Consider the following 21,859-nt stretch of genomic DNA (forward strand, 5'->3'; position numbering starts at 1 on the left):
AGTCTCGTGGATTTAATCTGGGCAATTTAATCATATGAAACCTCGACTATTCGACGTGGATCGTAACTTGAGACCATGAGCTCATTAACACCAAAAATTCTGAGGCATTTTATTTGATTTTGTGTTTATCCTTAAAACCATGCATATTCTTTAACCACTGAATTTTGTCTTTGGAGTGTCATTTAGAAGTGAATCTAATGTTTTGAAGTATTAAAACTTTAAATATGAATGACATAAAACAGGTATATCTGTCTACAGCTATTTAGAAAAAGTAGAGGCCTTTTGAATGAGTAGATTTTCCTTGCACAGGGGAAAATTTAAAGATCGTAAGTGTAATGTTGCTGAAAACAGTTTTGCTGTTGGTTGGCTCACTGGTGCTGCAGAGTGGTTCAAGATAAACGAAGGCATTTAGTATCCAAATTAAAGGGTAAAAACCTTTTATGCCTTTTGGATAAGCAAAATTCACCTGAAGGATGGAAGGCATAACACTACCCCATCATCCTTTGAAATTTATCATCGACATGCAATGTTCAAAGTATATTACCAGTGTCTTAGTCCATTCAGGCTGATATAACAAAGTGCCACAGACTGGGTGGCTTAGACAACAAATATCTATTTCTCACAGTCCTGGAGGCTGGGGGTCCAAGACCAAGGTGCTGGATGACTTGGTGTCTGGTGAGGACCTTCTTCCCTCCTTCCTGGCATACAGACGGCTTACTTCTCACAGTGTCCCCACATGAGGGAAGGGGTGAGGGGCCTCTCTGCGGTCTCTTCTATAAGGGCACTAATCCCATCCGGGGGGCTCCACCCTCATGACCTCATCACCTCCTAATCACACTGGGGGGTCAGGATTTCAATGAATGAATTTTGGGGGGACACAGTCAGTCCAGAACAACCCAAAAGCAGTGGTTTATTTTCTAGATGTGATAGACCTTTAGTAAGCAAGGCTGTACTTCATCTTCCCTGAGAAGACCATCTGTGGTTTCATAAATATTTAGATGCCTATACGTCCGTATCGCAGCAAGACTATTACAAGCCTGGTTTACCGAGTGGGTTTTGCCCAAGAAAAGCCGATGGTTAACACTCGGATTTCCCTTGACGCATTCAGATGGTGCAGGTGGGATCCTGCGCAGCGCTGTCTCCTGCTCTGAGCTGGTGTTTTTGCTATGAAACCCTCAGGAGGGCAGGAGCCTCGCAGCCTACAGGTTCACGGGTGAGCAGGGGGTTGCCTCTTACCTATTTTCTCCACAGGTGTGTTCAGGGGGAGGAAGCCTTGTCTGAGGAGCTGCTCCATCACCTCTTCATCGTCTGCCTGGATTTCAGACACCATGTTACAAGGAATAAGGCCAAGCCGAGCGCAGGTTTCCCCGCGGTAGAATCCATCAGCATCTTTATCCCCGTAAACCTGGAGCCGTGGGAAGAAGTTAAGGCATTGGGATGGGCTGGTTCAGAAATACATCAGCTCTACTCACGGTAGAGTCACACCTAGTCAGAAACAGACCTGAAGGACACTAAAACGACCGGCACGTGGGTGTAAATGTGTACACGTAGCCCTCGCCCTATACATCTCTACCTCTAAGAACCTGTTTCTCCTCCAGGGTTTGGACAGCCCCTGGGCCTCCCATCAAGGAGGGGGGCTGCTAGCTGAGGCCAGGTGATGAGACCCCACCCCACTTAGAAGTGCAAATGGTTCTTCCTTAAGAAGACAGTGCCACTGTCGGATATTCTGGAAGTGAAAAAATCTCAACTAACAAAGAGATTCTGTGGGTACCATTCTGTGGGGTAAGCATCACCATCCTTTAAAGGCCCCGTTTTATCAGACAAACATTAGGACCACTTTCAAAGGCGAGTTGTCAGTGTCCTTTTGGAAATTTGCAAACTTAGGACTCAAGGCTCTTTCCCCTCTCCTGGGGAGCATCCTGCTTCTTCGTTCCGACTGCAGACTCAGGCCCCCCTCCTCTGCTGAGAGGAAGGGTGAACGTCGAATGCAAAAGAAAGCAGCTTGTCGTGTGATGTGTGAAGGAACTTGGGTCTGGCGAGAGCCCCTCCCCCGTCCTTCCCCCTTACTCCCCCCCCCCCACCGTGCCCTCCCCATCGCCCCCAGCCATGCCCCCACCTTGATGATCTGCCCTTCTTTAAAGGGAAGCTCCTCTTCCGCAGCATCTGGGTTCGGGGACATGGTGAGGGGATCGTAGTCAAAAAGAGCCACAAAGATCCGAGGCGGGAGCTCTTCCGCCCCAGGGTCCGTCTCCGACTCTTCGTAGAAGTCTGGAGAAAGCCGGTTCCGCCCACCGTACTCATCTGGGAGCATGTGGGATAAAGGACAGGGTGCTAAGTAATTCCCGCGGCCACCCCCCAGCTTTACCCAGAAACATGAGCTGTTACAGGAAGTGTGGTTTTAGAAACGCCCACACTTTGGGAGGCTGTGGCACTTTAACTTTCGTCTTTTTAAAAAAATGGGTAGCTTGGTATGCAGGCAGAAATGGATCATCTCAACAGAGATGGGTTTGACAAGCAAATAACTAGCACGCAACACAGGCACCAGCATGACCCTAGGTGCGCTGCGCGTGAAGACAGGGAGAGATAAAGGACTTTGTATCAAAGACCTCCCTGCAGGGCAGGCCTGAGCGCCAGGGGCGGCAGGCAGGTGGGCGAGGCCTTGGGATTAGGACGCGGCCGCACAGGCCTGTTCAGGGGCCAGAGACCCGGAGCCCCTCTGTGTGTTTCCATAACAGCCAAGCCAGAGTACCTGGACGCTGAAATGCATCTGTGTATTAGTCAAAGTTTGATATAGGTGACCAAGCTGCTCACTTAGCCCCAAATAGCTAAGTGGCAACAAATGCATTACAGCAAATTAATGACTTCCTAGCGGGATTGAGTTTCAAGTCTACCTACCATTGAGCTTCTAAAGAGAATTCTTTTTGAAATCCTAATATATATGCATATGTATTATTAGATATCATGATACATATGCATATATCTCACTATACATGCATACATTTAAATATAGAGAGAGAATGAACACCTGCTAGTAAATTATACTGTTCTGACCACACAACAGGGGCTCAGAACGCCAGCGTCTTTCCATGAGTGGCTGTGACGTCACTGCACTGTTTTCTCCAGAGAACGTACACTAGAGGCTGTATGAGAATCAGACCTCACGGGGAGAGAACAGTGGGCTCCATGGAATGTGTCCATGGAAATCTGTCTTCGCAGGGACCAAAGTGGGCGACCGAGAGGTCCTTCTCTTTCTTGGTGGCAGGCTAGGCTCAAGGAAGAACTTATCTCCAGCTGCTGGTCTGACCTGGGAGTGGGCGCTCCCCCCTCTGCCCTGATGTGGAATGTCCTGGCCCGGGGTGGGAGGGGGTCTTTGTCAGGAAGGAGGAAGGGTCCGCACGCCATGTGCAAAGCCGGGGCTCATGACTGGCCCCTGTCGGCTCCCGAGGCCACCTGTGCTGCGAATAAGCATCGTCCTTTACAGGTGAACTACTTCACTCACTACCTGACCAAGGGCACCGCTTCCACTGTCACTTCTACGGAGGAAAAGGGGGTCACCTATGGAACATACTTTACAGCTGTTCATCTTCTCCTTGCAGGGAAACCAGGGAGAAGAGTCTCCTCTCTAGAGGGCCAAGTTTTGTTTCTTTAGTTATTCATTTTTCTCATCTGGACACAGAGAAAATGCGTTCCATTTCCTTTTGCTCTACAAGGTCAGTAGCCAAAATAACTGGGGAAAATGGGGCGGGGAGGGGGGGTGGAGACCTGCACAGTCGGTCAGCAAGAACAGAGTCCTCCTGAATGTGGCACTTCGTGTTTAGAATGGTATATGCCCTCGGGCCTTTTCACCTGACAGGTAAATAACTAGATAAATGCAAAGACCAAACATTATAGAGGAAGAAACCAAACCCAGTGAAATCCTCCTTTGGGGTCACTGATCAATGTTATGAGGCCTTCCTTAAGCTAATTATATGATTTAGAACTTATTAGATGTGGAGCTACATAATTTTTATCTTTGTCAATCAGAAGGGGCATTGTAGGAAACCCAGGGTATATTAAAAGTACAGTATATGCTAACTGTGAGCGCATTGCTTATTAAAAAATACATTTAGGAAGCATATGGTCTATAGACTTAAGTTCCTCTGAAAAAGAGAATGGATGCTCTTGGAGCACGGCAGGTCTCTAAAGTATTAATCGCTGACATTTGCACAAGAAAAATATAACTGAACAGGTGAAACAGAGCAAGACCCTATGGTCCTTGCCCGCCCCGCCACGTCCTCCGCCTGCCTCCTGTCTGCGGAAAAGCTTTAGCCGAAGAATGAGTTTAATCAGAGAAGTGAGAAAATGCGGAAGCAAAGGAAAACAAAGGAGACCGAATAATAATAGTTCAGTCATTAAGCATAACCGGGGACCTTCAGTTCCTCCTCAAGGGCTATAGATCATATCCCGGGCCGTGTCCTGGGAGCCGTCTTGTAGACACGGAAACCCACACCAGGTGGAGAAGTGAACTACACGATGAGCAGGCTGTAGCCATGACACGAGCTGCCACCATTCCAGGACTGGCCTCGAGGAAATGGGAGCAAGCCGACCCTGGAACTGAAGATTAACTGTACCTAAAACCATCAAGATGACGCTGGTCAGACGACCGATGACCAAGTTCAAGATGCCTGTCGGGGCTGCCTGTGCCTGTTCTGCACGGAGCCCCCTCCCTCCGTCTATAAAAGCGCTTGCCCCCGACTGTCGGGGGAGGTGTCCCCCGCCACCACCTGGTTGCCAGCTTCCAAAATAAAGCAAACTTTCCTTTCCACCAACCTGGCCTCTTTATTGGCTTTTGAGCAGCGAGCGGCCAGACCCCACTGCCGGTTACACAGGGACTAGATCTAGGAAAATAGTCTGTTCACACGTCACTGACTGTTCACTTCCTAGGGTTTGGGGCATGAGTCTCTTCTTTTTTGGTAGCTGCTGAACACGATTCACTTTTTTTCTTTTTAAATATATAAATTAATTTATTTTCGGCTGCGTTAGGTCTTCATTGCTGTGCATGGGCTTTCTCTAGTTGCAGCGAGCGGGGGCTACTCTTCGTTGAGGTGTGCAGGCTTCTCATCGCGGTGGCTTCCCTTGTTGTGCAACACGGGCTCTAGGCGTGCGGGCTTCAGTAGCTGTGGCTTGCGGGCTCAGTAGTTGTGGCTCGCGGGCTCTAGAGCGCAGGCTCAGTAGTCGTGGCGCACGGGCTTAGTTGCTCCGCGGCATGTGGGATCTTCCCGGACCAGGGCTCGAACCCGTGTCCCCTGCATTGGCAGGCAGATTCCTAACCACTGCGCCACCAGGGAAGTCCCACGATTCACTTTTGTCTTCTGAAATTATAATAGGTTCTTCAGTCTGTGTATGTATATATGTGTATGAATATATAAAGTATTTGATATTAATTACGCCTTTTACATGATTTCTTGCATTTCTCCATGATGAGAAATCAGGTACAATGAAAGCAACTGTATCACGGATTTATTTAACATGTTTTGAATTCTATTATTAACAGACTTTTTGGTTAAGCTGTTACCGCAGCACTACTCTGTTTTTGCCAACGTAGCTAGTGTGTTACCGAAATTAAGACATGTGTTCAGTTTTCTGCATTCTCTACCTTAAGACAACACTGACTGAGTGATTGTTAGAGACTCCGATGGGGAGGCTGTGGGTCCGCCGAGGTTCTCCTTTACTCCCTGCCCAGCTGGGAATTTGCAGCACCGTTATTTTCAGCCCTGTAGACTCTCCTTCTCCACCCTAGGAGACCGGAGTAGGAGACCCACGAGACGTCCTGCAGGGCACACCCCTGCTTGGTGCCACGGCATTAACCTGCAGCCACGGGAAGGGTGGCAGTTCACGTGATGAGCATTCACTCATTAAAGTCACAGTCGAACGAGGACTCAGGCACCAAGCTCAACAGGAAGAACAGTCTTGAACTGGTCCCCACCTCGTTCCTCAAGACAGTCAGTCTCGACAAGTCATTTACTCTACAAGCCAGGAGCACCTACCTGACCTCCGTAATTGCTACAGGGGGAATTATACACACATCAAATGAAGCTCTGAGCGATGTGGCAGCGGTTCACAACACTCGAAACCAGGGTGAGCTCAGCACACACAGAACGCTGCTGGTGCGTCTGCATAAGTTAAACCGGCGTTTTCCAGCTGATTTTGTTTATATTTCGGCCTATTTTGCTATTTTTCAGCTAAATGAATACGCTCCGTGTTTTCAAAGGTCGGTTAACAGTCTGAAATTTTTTACTGATAAAAATAAAAACATTCTAGGGCTTCCCTGGTGGCGCAGTGGTTGAGAGTCCGCCTGCCGATGCAGGGGACACGGGTTCGTGCCCCGGTCCGGGAAGATCCCACGTGCCGCGGAGCGGCTGGGCCCCTGAGCCGTGGCCGCTGAGCCTGCGCGTCCGGAGCCTGTGCTCCGCAACGGGAGAGGCCACAACGGCGAGAGGCCCGCATACCGCAAAAAAAAAAAAAAAAGAAAAACATTCTAAAAACTGTAAAGATGGAAAAGGAAACTTTTGCTTCCCTATTGTTTGGACTCTATGAGGAAGAAACGCCTGAAAGAAGGACAAAACTTCAGGGGATCTGTATTGCTGTATAAAGTCTTTAATTATTTTTGGCTGATGTGAACGATTGTCTTTTAAATCTTAGCTATTTAAATGTGATTGGGGCTGTGTTTTCAGGTGTCTGGACCTCCCTGGGTGGTTTTCCTTGAGCCCTGTCTCGCCAGATCAAGATGTTTTGCTCTCATCTACTTCTGTTCCATGAGTGGGTCTCTTGCTTTGTTTCATGTGTGTGTGTGTGTGTGTGTGTGTGTGTGTGTGTGTGTGTGTTTTCACACAAAGCTAGTTTATTTGTGCTGATTACCAGATTCCATTATCTTGTGCATAATGCTTTTTGGAATTGTTTTGCCGGGGTTCATTCCAGTAGTAGAAAGATTCCCATCTGACCTTCAGCCACATTCCCCTCTTGGCGGATTGATTAGAATGACTACAATGACAGCTTTCAGCACGGCTGGCTGAATTCCAAAAAGTAATTAAGAGGATGGAATTGGATGCCAGAGGATGACTCATGCACAAGGAGGTGACCAGATGGACGGGGTCAACACACAGGTCAGGGCACACATTCAGGCCTCCTGGCGTTTTTCATAACTTTCAACCCCAGTTGTCCAAGGGTTTCACGCATACAGATAACTCCCCATTGACTCAGGGCTTGTTTAGATATCTGGAGTTCGGCCACCATCCCCGCCTCTGCTGCTTTGACCATGAGCAACTCACGAGAGCATGACCTAGGAGGTGGGGAGGTGGCCCGTCACCATCTCTTCAGTGCCTATCATGGCAGCCTCTGCAGTGAAAAAAGAAAAACTGGTAGGGAGAAGATTGCTGTCAAAAGTCAATATATTTTGAGAATACTTGAATTTCGGTTATATTTATCTTGTGCTGTTTCTGCCTTCTTCTGCCATAAATAACCGAGGGTGTTCTGTATTTAGTTGAAAATGCTATTGCTAATGACTTTTTTTTTTTTTTTTTTTTGCGGTACGCAGGCCTCTCACCGTTGTGGCCTCTCCCGTTGCGGAGCACAGGCTCTGGACGGGCAGGCTCAGCGGCCACGGCCCACGGGCCCAGCCGCTCCGCGGCACGTGGGATCTTCCCGGACGGGAGCACGAACAGGCGCCCAGGGCATCGGCAGGCGGACTCTCAACCACTGCGCCACTAATGACTTTTTAAAAATATTTATATGGAGGACCAAGTAGCCACGTGCTCTGTGCTTAAAAGAAAGAGGGAGGCCTCCATCAGGCCCACTAACCGGCAGACGGGACCATCATTGGCCGGGACCTGTGGCGGCTGGCACTGCCGTGGGGAAACCTCCGGCCCACGTGATCCACCCGATCAGCCCGTCCAGCAGTCACCGGGTTTCCTAAAATCTAAAGACAAAACAACAACACGGTCATAAGGCTTGCCAGCCGTGGGAAGGAAAGAATTGTCAGCCAAATCAACTCAACTTAGAAGCAGAAGCTCTAAAGGCAACTAAACTTAGCTTTTAACTGAAAGGTTAGCTGAATAACCTGGAAGAGGAAAAAGGGCTCACCCCAGGCACCCCGTCTTCTACAGCACAGGTGCTTTGCCGCACACAGGTAGGGGTGAGAGAGCATCCCTCGGGAGGCACCTTTCTGTTGCTGCTACTGCCGCCGAAGCCAAATCTTTTGAACCACAGTGAGAGTGGCGTAAAGACGACTCGTCACACCTTCGGCCCCTCTTTCCTAGTCTCAGCACAGCCCCTCCAGAGACCACAAAAGCGGGGGGGGGGGGAAACACTGCGTTTCCAAATGTCCCGCTTGGGCAAAGGTGCATGTGAGGTTACCGAAAACTCAAAGACAGAAGTTTCTGCGTGTGATCAGCTTGGACGCTCATGGCAACGTCTTGGCCCTGATCCAAAGACACCAATCACATTCCAGGGCCAACCGGAACGGCCCTCCTTGACGGGTAGGTCTGCCTCTGATTCACACTACAGGTGTGCATCGCATCATATATGAGAATCAAAGCAAAACCTCCAGCTCACTGGTAATTTGAGTCAGGAAGTTTTCAGGGACACAGGGAAGGAACCGGGGTTGGGAGTGACGGAAATTAGTCTGTTACAGGCGGGGGAACAGGGAGTGAGCTGCAGTTTGCTGGTGTCAGTGGGCTGTGGATCGGCGCCCTCTAGTGGACATATCACAAACTGCACCGGCTCAGACCCAGGGCCTGGAGCCCTGGGATGTCTCACCTGTGTTTTCATGGAAAAGTTCAGCGTGACAGGAGCAAGTGTTCTGAAAAGAGGACACAATATAGAGATGAATGAAGCCTTGAAGGAATCCCTACTCTTGAAAACCACTCACAAGCCTGGAAGACAAGGCAGGGGGACGGGTCTAGAGCTGATGATGGAAAAGTCATTCTGAAAACTGGTCGCAGGAAAGAAACGGGGGAAAAAAAAAAAAAAGAAAACCTTTGGAAACAGATGCAAAAATGGATCTCTTCAATCACTGTTCCCTATTTTTTTTCAGTTATAGATGAAGGCCCAAACCAACCACAACCAAAAACCAAAACCACAACGAGAGAAAAACCTTCAGTAATACCGGTAAGTCCTAAGTAAGTCGCCACGGTTCACTTAGCAAAGTATGTGTTGCCAAACTTTTGGAGAATCGTAGTTCAGCTAACCCTTAATTAAAATTTAGATTCAGTTGTCCTTTAATTAAAGCAGCCACACTCATCACTGATTTGGGGGTAGGCGGTCATCATTCTAAAGCAAAGTAAAGAAATCACCAGCGTGCTCCAGACTGGGAAGCTGCACAGATCAAAGATGCATGGAAAATGCAAGAGAGCCAGCAGAGAGCGTGCCCGGGATGGACACCGAAATAAAAGAAGGTGAAAAAATGAAAACAGATTGGTTTGGCAAGCGGATGTGAGCGGGAGGTTTACTTCACACACCAAAGGACCGTCTGCAACCCGGGGAGGAGGCTGGGCGTGTCGGGCACTGGCCCTACTGTCGGACATTTTTATGCTTTTCTTCCAGACATCCCGGAAGTCCTCCTGGCCCGCGGGCTCGCCCCAGCTGCACTTGCTGGGGGTGGACCGCTCCGGGCTCGGGCGGGCCTCACTGCTGCTGACGACATGGCCGGGCTCCGCTGGCTCCCCGACATCTTCTTTGACGCTTATCTGCCGGGTCAGCGTCCGGCGCCGGGCCAGCAGGGGCCTCAGGCTCCTCCTACAGGGACAGTGCCCGGGGCCGGGGCTTCTGAAACTAAACCGTATCTCCTCCTCTTCGCTCTCACAGTCCAGGCCGCTGTCCGGGCTCCTGGTGGCCGAGCGGCTGAACCGACAGCCTCTGTCTTCGAACACGAAGTCCTCGGCCTGGGGGCCCCTGGGTCTGGCAGGGACCCGGGAGCCAAGCGGGGCCCCGTGCCCCCTGCAGGGCCTGGCGGGCTTGGGCTCTCTGGCCAGCCGGGTCCGGGCCCTGAAGCCCTGCTTGTACAAGAGCTCACAGGGCTCTCCATCCTCCTCGGCTACTTCGGGGACACTGAAAAGCTCCTTACTGCGCTGAGCCTGCTGGGGACATTCGGGCAGCTCCAAGAAAGCACGTTCAGTGGCCCTATTCTCAGGGCACTCCTTAAGGGGGTGGTGTGTTAGAACAGGTGCCGGGAGTCAGGGTGTGATCAGATATGAAGTGGGGCAGAGGGAAGGAAAGAAAATACAGACAGAATTAGTCTCCGAGGCCATGAGGGACAGAAAGCATGCTTGTAGTCGTGGCGGGAGGGGAGCGCGGGGGAGGGCAGATGGCATGCTCTGGCCAGGGCTGTGGAATGAGAACAGAACGGGTTAGATGGATGGGGCCGGAGCAGGGGGGCTGGGCAGAGTGCACGCAGAGTGGCCTGACGCCCTCAGGACCAGCCATGCAGCCCCAACAAGGGAAGAGTGGCAACTGGGCCGCGGGCGCAGGGAGGATGGTGGCAGGAGGCCTCATGCTGACCGAGGCACTAGGATCTGTGACGCGGCTACACCCAGAGGCAGGGACGTCTGAGCCCGTTGGCTGCACCTTCAGAAACTCGGAAGGCAGCTGCCGTGGGCCGCCGGCAACTGGAGATGCTTCACAAAACGGGGACCCCAACCCGGCCACGCCACTGGACTCACTCTGCACGTCCATCTAAGCTCTCAGCAGCCTCTGAAATCTGTCCTCGTGCGCGGTAACCTACGGCCTCTCTCCCTGGCTCAGATCTCAGCCTGTGAACGCGGGGACCTCGGCACCGGGCACCCCGAAGTCACGGCTCTGGGGACGGTCTTGCTCTGTCCGTGTCTGCAAAGGCTGCCTGTCTCTCCGCCAGACCCCGGACCTCGAGGCCCCCGGCGAGGAGCCGCGTCCCCGCCAGTATGGTGGCTGGCCCACCCAGAGGGGCCTAATGGACATCGAGGGGCGGACACCCCACGGCCCCCGTCCCGGATATGGGTCTCTCTCCGGATTTGCCCTCAGCCCCCTCCTCTGGTCCCGCTGAACCGGCCCGCTGGGCGCCCCTCCCGGGACACTCCAGCGACTCCACGAAGCCGTAAGCCCACCGTCTGCCCTGCCACGGGCCTCCGGGGGTGCGCGTTGAAGACGCCTCCGCGGGGGAGCATCGGATTTGCTTCCCTGCCACCTAGCCCACCGGCCTGTGCGCCCCTCGCGCACGGGGACCTGGCGGGGTCGACCCAGGGCCGCGTCTGCCGCGGGTCTGGAGCCCACGAGGGCCAGGCGAGGAGGGCGTGGCACACGCTTCGCTCATTTGCTCACGAGCACCCCACGGAGGCCGTCTACTCCGGGGAACACGGAGGTGGAGAGGGAGAGCGAGGAAGCAGCGACCCAGCCCCGGGCGCCAAGCGGGGCGCACGTGAGCCAACGGGGCTGCCACGTGGGAAGGTGAGCCCGCGGGCCGGATCCCCAAGCTAAGTCTTGGAATTTCTGAAAAGAAACCAGAAGTCCAGATCGCTGAACTTGCCCTCTGGGCCTCCTCCCCGGGAGACACGGTGACCTTTGGTTTCTCTGCTAACGCGGCGCAGGAAGTACCATCCCAGAAGCGTCATGGGGGAGGGAGGGGAGGGGAAGCAGACACGCTTCGCCGGCCCAGCTCGTGGGGAAGCATGGGGAGCGGGTCAGGCTGCACCGCGGGCAGCCTGGGACCTTCCTCCGCCAAGAAAGGTCACGGTGAATCCTGCTGGACGGTGGCCCGGGGCGGGGAGGAGGGGGGCCGGTGGGGGGAGCAGGAGCTGCAGCCGCGCGGGGTTTGCACAGGCATCTTTAGGTTCTCCAGCGACAGCGTCTCCGGGGCCCTGCGGGGGGCCTCTGCGGGGAGCTCGTCAGGCAGCCTGGTCTATGCAAGCGGGCACTGAGCGGGCCGTCAGATCTGGGTGTTGCCTTCCGTCCACCATTCAAAATGCGTGGCTCTGTGTTCCCAGAGGAAGGCCGGGGTCGGGCGCGGTTTTTCTCTCCGAGGCCTTTTTTCACGTGAAAACCCCACAGCGGCCCGACCAGCTCTCCGGCCCTTTGTGTGTCTCCCGCGCTGGGCTGGGAGCAGCTGGAGGTCGGAGGTCACGTCCATCCTCATACCCCAGCCTGGCGGAGGGCCTGGCGCAGGGCCTGGCGCACAGGGGCGACCAGCTCGTGCCGAGTGAACAGATGCTCGTCTGGAACGGGCTGCGGCAGCAGCAGGACGGCTCCTGGTGCGTCCTGGGGCCTGGAGCGCGATCTCGGTCAAGGTGACCCCCCGTCAAACCCTTGGCTGACGGCTATGCCAGAGGCAGAAGCAGAGGGTGCCGGGGCCCCAGGTGGGGGGTGTCTGAGAAGGGGCTGGCGTGTGGACCCCGCTGTCCTCCAGGAGGGAGGACCCTCGTCTGACCTCTTCTGACAGCCCCTCTCCCTGGCCCTCCCGCGGTCCAGCAGCGTCCACCTCGGTTGAGAATCTTTGCGCGACTCGCTCCCAGTCTCCAGTCTGCCTCGGAGGCGGACTCGCGCCCTCCCAGCCCCTGCCCCTGCCCCTCTGCGGATGGCCACGGAAGCCAGGGCTCTGGCAGGGCGGGAATCTTCCTTGTTCTCTTCTTTCCGATTCAGTTCTTGGTGCAGAGCTGGGTGCCCCTGGGGGTGCCCAGTGGATTCTCCCAGACTCCTTCACCCAGAATTTGGGGAAAGAGGAGGGACAGGAGACCCCGAGCGCAGACTCAACAGTGAGCGAAGCCCGTGCGAACCTGTGGGCTCTGCTTGCAGGGCCAGGTGTGCCTCTGGAGCCAGCCTCGTGGCCTGGCAAAGGGACAGGGATGGGGCGGCTGTGGGGACGGCGGGGAGGGGCCCGGCGCCCCGGCACTGACCTTGAGGGCACTGCGGGCCGCGCCGCCGGGCCGCCTCCGGGCCGTGTCCTCCAGCTGCATCTCCGAGCAGAGTTCTTCCTCGTCTTCCTCCATGATGTCCGAGAGGTCGGACCCCCGGCTGCTCTCCGTGTGGTACTCGTCTCCATGGCAACAGTGCGGCTGGGCAGGAGAAGGGGATGCAGATGGAGGGGCAGCTCCAGCACGTGGGAGTACCCAGGGCCCCTCCTGGCTGGCCCTCCCCTGCTCTGTCCACTTCTGAGCTCAGAGTCGTGTCTGGGTGTCTGGGTGAGAGGCGCTCACCCCAGAGGTGAGGGAACCACAGTCCCCAAGCCCGCGGCGAGCCGGGATGGCAGACAGAGGACCAGCCCAGGCCCTCCAACTCTAAATCCGGACGGGGGCAGGCAGAGACCCCTTGGGCTCTTGGCAGGACAGAATGCCAGGGGGCTCACAAGACACACGGGAAAACATTGCTTTTCTGGGTACCGTCAGCCTCTCTAACTTAGTGGCTGGACAAAGGCTCAAGCGACAGGTCGTAAACTCAGGTGGCAGCATGACGCGAGGCCCCCCGTGAGCGTGTACGTTGCATCTAGGGTCAGGGAGCAGAGAGTCCTGGGTGGCAGGCAAGTGGGTGCAAATGCACCATTAAGGGTGCCTAAGAGTTTTAAGAAAATCGTGCAGTCTGAAATTCACACACGTGCACACACTGGGTTGTGAAAGAACAGCCCAGCCCGGGCGGGGGTGGGACCCCCCGCTGTGTGGTATGACCACTCTGTGCCCAGTTTGGCCACTGGCACCGGAGAAGGCCCGCTGCTGGGGGTGCTTGGGGAGGAGTCTGGGGACGGCGGAGAAGGGTCAACAGAAAAGCAAGGAAAAGTAGCTTGCTAACATGTAAACTGAACCACCAGCAGCCCTGATGGGGTCTGGGGATTTGGGGGCTGGTCCAATTCAGCGGTCCCGTTCCCACCCTCAAAGCAAGCGCCCCATTATTCAGCGTCTCGAGTATTTGCAGCAACTCAAACTGCACACCCTACGAGCTCAGATTTATGAGCCCCAAACATGCATAAAGCTATTTTGTTTCTGCTGGATGGCGTCCATTAAGAGCAATTTCTTTATTCTCCTGGTGGGCGACCACACAAGTGCCTTTAATGGCATCTCGAGACGTTTATTAAAAATACCCCAGTTTCAATCACTCCTCTAGATAAAGACGTGTCAGCACCTGAGTGGCACTAAGTTCCTGGCCCGCTGATGGGAAGGCAGCGTGAGTGCCCAGGCTGGGGGTCCCGACCCAGCCGAGCCCTCAGAGAAGTGGCCCAGATGCTCTGAGCCTGAGAAGTCTGTGTGTCAGCATTTGAGCTGCTCCAGCCCTAATTCTTTCAATCAGGCACTGCAGAGAGGACGTAAAAGTGAACTGATTTTAAATGAATAAACAAAGATCAGGTTCGTTTGAAACAGGTCTCCCCAAGGCAAATGGGAAGGAACTCTCCTCGAGAACACAATCTCACTGGATTCAAACCCAATGATGAGTTAGTAATAAACCCATGGGATGGAAGGAGGTGTCTGCTGTTTGCCAAATACATCATGGATAAGCCATTCATAGGACTCCTATTCCTCTCTTCTGCCCAGTGAGATGTCACGGGGAGTCTTGATGGAGCTTCTGGAAAAGATTTTTCTACCAGTTAAAAGAGATGTGCCTGAGAAGAAAGCCCCCCTCCTTTTTCCCTTCCCTCCCTCCCTCCCTTCCTCCCTTCATTCCTTCCTTCTTGGGGTGCTGTCATATGAAAGTGTGATGACTGGAGCAATGGCAGCCACTTTGTAACCATGAGAGAAAGGCTAAAAGAATGGAAGATTCAGAACCTAGAGCCAGGACACCACTGAGCAGCTGAATCAACCTTGCAGCCTCCTACCTGAGACTTCCTGCGATGTGGGAGAATGAAATGTCTTTGTTATCTTAGTCACTATTAGTTGGGCATTCTATTTCTTGTGTTTAAATGAATGCAGATAGAATTACTTTAACCTTTTAGATAAAGAACCTGATGGTTGGAGAAGCTGAGTCACTTGCCTCCTACTAGCAGTGACAGAGCCAGGAAATGAGTCCAAGTCTGTGAGATTCCAAGGCCTCTTCCTGGCTAGGTTGTGACACTGCCTTGCTGCAGAGCTGTGTGTTGAGGGGGCTGGAGGCTCTGACATCTGAGGGGTCTTCAAGCTCTGACATCTCAAGATCTCAGGACTCTCCAGGCCCCACTCCTCCTGTTGCCCAGACTTAGGTCTTGACACCATTAAAGGACATAATCGGAAATTGGAGACCAAACCCACATTGGATGGATTTGTCACTTGTGAGCCCGGTCTGGGACAAGAAGCCCTGACATTTTTGTCCCTCCAAGGGTGGGATGCTGACCGTTTAATTTCTGAATCTCCCATGATGCTTAGCACTTAGCAGACGCTCATCACACATCTGCCTGACGAACGAAAGTAAAGAAACGAACGGTAGGTTTTGCCTAAACTGAGACCAGGCGGTTACCTGGAGACTCACCTGAAACACAAAATCAGCCCATGAACGGATACTCACACAGGGCAGTCAGGGAGGGCAAAAACCTCACATTCCGACTTTTGAAACTGTACCCCAGTGAGGTCACAAATGCGCAGGCACTGTGCAATCTAAACTTTCCAATGGACTGTGACTGTTGTCACCCGGGACTTGGGGCCGTGCACCCAGGAGCTGCACTCACCGGCTTGCCTAACTCTGAGCCTTTCAGAAACTCGTCCACCGACGCGCCCCTCCTCTTGGCGTCGGGGGACTCGTAGCTGTCTTCCTCGTCCGAGTTTGCGTACTGCCCACTGCTCCTGTCCAGGAAGACGCTCCTTTTCTCTAGCTTGGAAGAGAAGAGGGGAGGTGTCAGGGCAGAGGCCGCCTGGCCCTGGGGGCCAGGCCCCACAGGGCTCCATCCTTTCCTCTGCCTCCTCGGAGCCACTGTGTGAAGGGACTTGGGGTGAGTGACCCGCACAGGCTGGCGGGCGTTTTCTGATGCTGCCCTGGGTGCCCGCCGCCCCTCCCATGCCCACCACAACTAGCTCCTGCCTTTGCAGGACGTAATGCGTGGGTGCTGAGGAAAGGCTCCTCTCCCTCTGTTTGCCACCCTGGCCCGGCTGTTAACGTGATCAATTAACCTTTTCTTGAGTATGGAAGCTCAGAGGTTTGCTTTCTCTCCACACCTTCTGAAAGGGGAAGGCAGGCCGGGGGGAGGTGGGGAGGTGGCGGCTGTCCCAGGCATTCCTGGGCCCAGCCTCTGGCTCCAGCCCGCTCTCGGGGGTCCTGTCTGGGAGCTCAGGGTGGTGGGATGCGTGGCTGCTACCCGAGAAGGCGGGGAGTGGGGTGCAGAGCTCCCCCCCCCCAGCCCCTTCCTACACCAAAGCACCTGGGCTTCTGCTTTGCGGGACATCAGGGCGGAGTGCCAGGGTGCCCGTAATAAATGTCCACATTCTGAGGCATTTCCTTTAGTCAAGGGTACAAACTGCTGTGTAACTATTAACAAATCGGGAGATTCCACAAAAAGCCTGGATTTCCAGTTTCTCAACAGGCACTGAAGTGCTGTCACGGTACCTCTTACCCCTCCCTGTTGCCTGGCCGTGGCCCGCCTACCTCAGCTCTGACCTCTAGGGGTCTGGCCTCTCCTCAAGTTCCTGACCCAGCCTCCAGCCCGGAGGGGGCCTGGCCCAGACCCTGGGATGCCCAGGAAGTGAGGGTCTCCCGGCATCGGCATGGATGTCTCCACCTGCATCTCAGAGAAGGCACTGCCAGGGGCTGCCGTCCTGGAGACCCCCGTGGGCTGACTGGGCAGAGGTGAGAAGACCACCGACCACCACTGTCCCCTCTGCCAGGGCCCTAACCTCGGGCTTGCAGCGGACAAGCTGGGCGCCCTGGTAGACAAACGCGCCCAAGGGAGAAAGACGGGGCTTTGGCCCAGGCAGGGAGGGGCCCGCGGCCTAGCCCAGGTCCACACCGTCCTCTCCGGCATCACCTCACAGCTGCTTCTTACAATGTCTCGGCTCATTGCACGTTTCCTCTGGGCCGTGGCCACACGGTCATGCGAGTACTCATCCCCACGGTCCAGGCGATTTCTAGCGATAGGCATGCAAATATATTTACATGCATGCATTTCTATGTGTAGGTATCTATGTATACATACGTGTATATAAATGTGTGCGTGCATGTATGTATGTACACACACGTACGTACATATGTCTATCCGTGTGTATACACACACACAGGCACATACCCACACACGCAAACACACACACACACAGCTAGGAGTCTGAAGTGAGCCAGCCAGGAGGTGACCCTCGTTTAGGAAGATGTGCCCCAAGCCCACTCCCAGGAGGCACCTCTCAGATCCCTGGACACAGACCAGTGCCTGGTTAGCGGGTTGTTAGCTCGTCTGCTAAGCCAGGCTGGTGGATAACCCTTTCCTCTAGTTATCTGGGTCTGTATCTACGCAATGTAAACACACGTTGATTCCGACAGGCTCAGGCCTGGAATGCCCTGGAATGCAGCCCTAGGGGAAAACTGGCGGATGAACACGGCATCCTTCTCCGCACGTCAAGGCCCCCACTCTGGGTGCTGAGTGTTCGGGGCGCGTCTCCCCGCCGACTCGGGGTGCCAATGGAAGGTCCCATCCCCGCTGGGCTGCAGGGACGGACCGCACGGCACGGGCAGCGGTACCGGCGAGGAAACGCCCAGCCTTACCCTGCTGCTCTCAGCCACCCTCTGCGCGGCTTCCCGGGCCATGGCCTTGGCGACGGAGGTGGAGACCGGGGCGCCCTGCGGCTGCGGAAGGATGCGGCTGGGCGAGGGCGACCGCCGCCCCGGGCCCGAGCCCTGCAGGCCGGGTGGCTCCAGCAGGTGCCCGTGGGCCGGAGCAGGCGCCCGGCCGAGCTCCCAGGCCTCGTGCGCCGCGGCGTGCGGACCCAGGTGTTCATCTTTGGTATCGGGGGCTCCGGCACTTGCTAATGGCTTCGGTGTGGGAGCAGTTCTCAGGTGGGGGGCAGGAGGCACCAGGAGGTCGGGGGGGATGGCAGCGGCGGCAGAGTCTACGGACTCGCCCTGGGCGGAGAGGGTCCGCACGGTCACACCCTTGGCTTCGAGGCTCCGCAGCCGCACCAGCTCCACGGCCGTGCCGTCCGCCGTGGGAGAGATGATCTCAGCTACCTGCGCGCAGAGAGAGCGGGGTCAGGGGTCAGGGGTCAGGGGTCGCCCGGGCGCCTCTCCAGCAGCCAGGGCTCCGAGCCCCGCCTACATCCAGCTCAAACCACACCGCCCGGCCCGGAAACCTCACTAGGCGGCAGCCCCGCCTCCCGCCCGCCGGTGGAGGCCTGCGGGCACCGCTGAGCACACCCTCTTCTTCCGCGTCCACAGCCAATCCGGGAGCAGACGCGGGGGCCGTAGAGCAATCAGAACGCCGGGCGTGTTACTGCCAAAGCGTGGCCCCAGGGAGGTGCCGGCAGAGGCCAAAACGGGCTTCCGCCGTGGTGGACACGTGACTGCGGCCCCTCCGGGCCCTGCCTGCTGGGCTTCTGCGGGGAGCGGGGAGGAGAGAGGGCCGTGCAGCGGCCGCTCTCACGGGGCGAGCTGGGACACCGCCCCGCGTCTGATGCAGCAGCCCTGGCCCTGGGGCTGCGGGGAACACGGTGGGGAGTGGAGGGCAGGCAGAAGCTTGCTCCAGCCCCGCCTCCCAAGGGCAGCCGTGTCTGTTTCCTGTGCCCGGACCTGCTGGGGCTTGAGATTGCGGGCTCCCCTACAGCGGGCATTAACACTTCCCTGCAGCGTTTCCGGGGCATTTGGACTACCGTCTCGCCAAGAATCGGTTTGGTGGAATCTACTGAGTGGGCCCTGATATCGTGGGGCTCGAAAGATGTGAATTTTTGGTACCCAGGGGAGAACAAGAAAGGTCCGGGGCAGGACAGGTAGTCACTGCGGGAGGAGAGCAGAGAGCACTCTGGGAAGGAGGACGGCGCAAAAAGGATGGAATTCTCCGTGTCCTGCAGCCGAGCCCGGGATGGCGGCGCAGGGGGTGCTTAAGTAGCTGCTGGTGGGTCTTGGGGGCTGAGGAGAGAGGGAGAGTCGCGTGTCACTGAGCGGAGAGTGCTGGGGTCTCTGGGGCGAGCACTGCCCCCGCAAGGACTCACCCTCTGCCCTTTGGCATACACGCCGTAGCCGGTGACGTTGGCTCCATTGGACAGCCCCGTGGCCGTCAGCACGGGCGGCTTCCAGGAGACCTGGACAGTGGCTGGGGTGGCCGCGGCCTGGACGGCAATGTCCTGGGGAGGGGCGGGAGGACCTGGGGGACAGAGCAGAGGAGCTTTCAGGACGCGGCCCTCTGGCAGAAGAGCTGCTACCACGCCCCGGCTGGGGGCGCCCGGAAACGAGATCTTCTGTCAAAGCCTCCAGGGGTCGCGGGCAGAATATGAAGCGTGAAAGCAGGGCAGGAGGGTGAGGAGGTGGCAGCTACCGGACACGCGCGGTGCCCTCCTGGAACCCCGCTTACGGGTGCCCCGTCCCCAGGGGAGCCCGTGACCCGGGCCAGGCCAGCCGGCCACGAGGACCCAGCGTTTGGCAGAGGAAAGAAATCCCTGCCGCCTCTCCATCCTCTTCCGCGCCCCTCCTCCCTCCGCCTTCCCTCTGTCCCTCCGTCTCTCTCTTCATCAGACTTGGGGGCAGTGAGCTGGACCGCACATCCCCCGTCTCACCGCCTTGCGGGACAGGACGGAACCAGAAGCTGGAGAGAGACGGTTCTGACGAAGCCACCCGGCCCTGGACACCGGCTCTGCACACACACTGCCCGGCTGACCAGCTGGGCCGCTTCCTTTGCCCCCGAACCCGTTTGAATCGCGCTCACCATGGAAGTCTTGAGCAGCTACTTCAACCAACAAGGAGGCCAGGGTCATGTCGCTGGTCCTTCCAGGTGGCTCTTGGGGACAGCAGGACCACCTGTCTGCCCTGTAACCCACAGGCAGCTCCTTTTCCCCCGGGTCTGTCTGGTGCAAAACCCCCATAACTAGCGTTCTATTTGGAAAGGAACGTGTAACTTTCCGGAGGAAGGTATGAGCTTCATCCTCCAAGACGCGGCTCCGGCCCGTGGATTTCTGTGTGGGGGGCAGTGGCTGTTTGCTGAGGGTTTTCTACGCGCAGCTCATTCTGCTACTCACTTTGGACTCTTTACATCACTTGATCCGCACAACAGTCCTGTGAATTCAGCGCATCCTTGTTTTGCAAATGAGGAAGGTAAGGTTCGAGGGCAGCTGCTCGGCTATTGGCTATTGTGTGTTGGAAGCCCCGGCCTGCAGCTCAGTGCAGCTCCTGAGTAGGGCTGATGCAAGCCACCCTCAACACACTGCAATATGGGGCTTCTGAACTTCCCTACAACCGGCTTCAGAAGTTAAATTCTACCTGGACGGTCCATTCAAACATGACAGATGGGTCATTATTCTTAAGGGCGAAGGTCAAGAACTGAAACTGGCTTGGGAGTTTGCTGGGTGCTCACTTCTACCACGAGAGCAATGACAGCGGAGGGCCGGGGTTTTGTGGGTGGGGAAGACTTGTGTAGCTGTGATCTGCCAGCTCCAGCCCATCCCTCCAGTGGCTGAGAGGTGAGGGGGGTCGCACTGACGTCCATCACGTGGGGACACCTGGTCCAGCCACGTGCCCGACGACGAGCTCACGCTGAACGAGGTTCAGGGGTTGCCCTCCCCATGCCTCTCACTTGTGACATTTCCACAGTCCAAATTCTCCTCTGCCCGGACAGGCAAAGGCACTAGTCCGCTGTGGACTGCACGTCCCCCCCAAATTCGTATCTTGTAATCCTAACCCCCAAGGTGATGGTGCTTGGAGGAGGGGCCTGTGGGAGGTGATCAGGTCATGAGGGGGGAGCCCCCATGAGCGGGATTCGTGCCCTTATCAACAAGGCCCCAGAGAGCTCCCTCACCCCATCCTCCAGGTGAGGACACAGTGTCTTCACCGTCTAGGAGCCAGGAAGTGGGCCTCGCCAGACACTGAGTCTGACCACGCCTTATCTTGGACTTCCAGCCTCCAGGACTGTGAGAAATAAATGCGTGTTGTTCATAGGCCGCTCAGTTTACGGCATTTCGTTACATCAGCCGGAGCTGACTAAGACAGCCAGGAATTGGGCGTGAACCTATGGGAACAGGCCCTGGGCTCAGCATCTTCTCCTGGTCCCTCTCCATCTCGACGTGAGCTTCTCCACGAAGACTCTCCCGGCTGTCCCAACGTACGTGCTCTTGCCTCTCCTCGGAGGCCCTGGGGTCTCTGGGTTTGGTGTCTCTGGTTTCTTCACCCCCCAGCACTGACCACAAGACTTCACGGCAGGAACCAATGAAAAGCTCAAGTCCTCACTCGCCCAATATCCACGATTTGACATCCCGATAGGCAGGCAGGAAACCCAGCATCACCTTACAAGATGAATGAACCGACCCTTCATAAATCAGTTCCTACTCAGACCTGCTTCCTCCTCGAAGTAATGTCTGTCCCGCCTGCCCCTGACCTTGCTGCTTTGTAGGTCAGACTCTAGTTGATGATGGAGTTCAAAAAGACTGGAGAGCACCATGGAATAAAAAGCAAATCCAATTAGATGGAGATGGAAGGCTTTCTGCAGTTAGTAGAAATGATCCTGGAGAACCACTGAACTGTTTGTCAACTTGCTGACAAATGAGGTTGGGCAGAGCTGGATTAATTAATCACAGAAGACAAATCCGAGGAGAGTGACAGGCATTTTCAGGGAATTCTGTGAACATCACAGGACTAAAATAAGCCCTCGAGGTATCAAAATATGCCCTCACATATATTTGCAGACACAACCTTCTTTGCTCCAGGAAGGCTGCTCTTCCCCAGGTGTTTGGGCTCCCATCCTGCGCACAGCTGCCTTACTCAGAAGGGCTGCCCTGTACGTGAGCCC

At 55.6% G+C, this 21,859-nt stretch overlaps 1 protein-coding gene across 5 annotated transcripts in view; it reads right to left on the reverse strand.

Moving 5' to 3' along the window:
- Positions 1–21,859, reverse strand: part of RIMBP2 (RIMS binding protein 2) — a 72,870-nt gene that overhangs the window by 15,424 nt on the left and 35,587 nt on the right. For all 5 annotated transcript variants that reach the window (XM_029234231.1, XM_029234212.1, XM_029234246.1 and 2 more), the window contains 7 exons: positions 19,077–19,228; positions 17,638–18,099; positions 15,623–15,766; positions 12,897–13,055; positions 7,837–7,954; positions 2,117–2,301; positions 1,237–1,405 (listed from right to left, as the gene is read on the reverse strand). In XM_029234231.1, coding sequence (XP_029090064.1) covers positions 1,237–1,405; positions 2,117–2,301; positions 7,837–7,954; positions 12,897–13,055; positions 15,623–15,766; positions 17,638–18,099; positions 19,077–19,228 — 1,389 coding nt within the window. The remainder of the gene's footprint in view (positions 1–1,236; positions 1,406–2,116; positions 2,302–7,836; positions 7,955–12,896; positions 13,056–15,622; positions 15,767–17,637; positions 18,100–19,076; positions 19,229–21,859) is intronic.

This window comes from Monodon monoceros, unplaced genomic scaffold (genome assembly GCF_005190385.1).
Source record: "Monodon monoceros isolate NGI ecotype Baffin Bay Population unplaced genomic scaffold, NGI_Narwhal_1 Super_Scaffold_1, whole genome shotgun sequence".
Lineage (NCBI taxonomy): Eukaryota > Metazoa > Chordata > Mammalia > Artiodactyla > Monodontidae > Monodon > Monodon monoceros.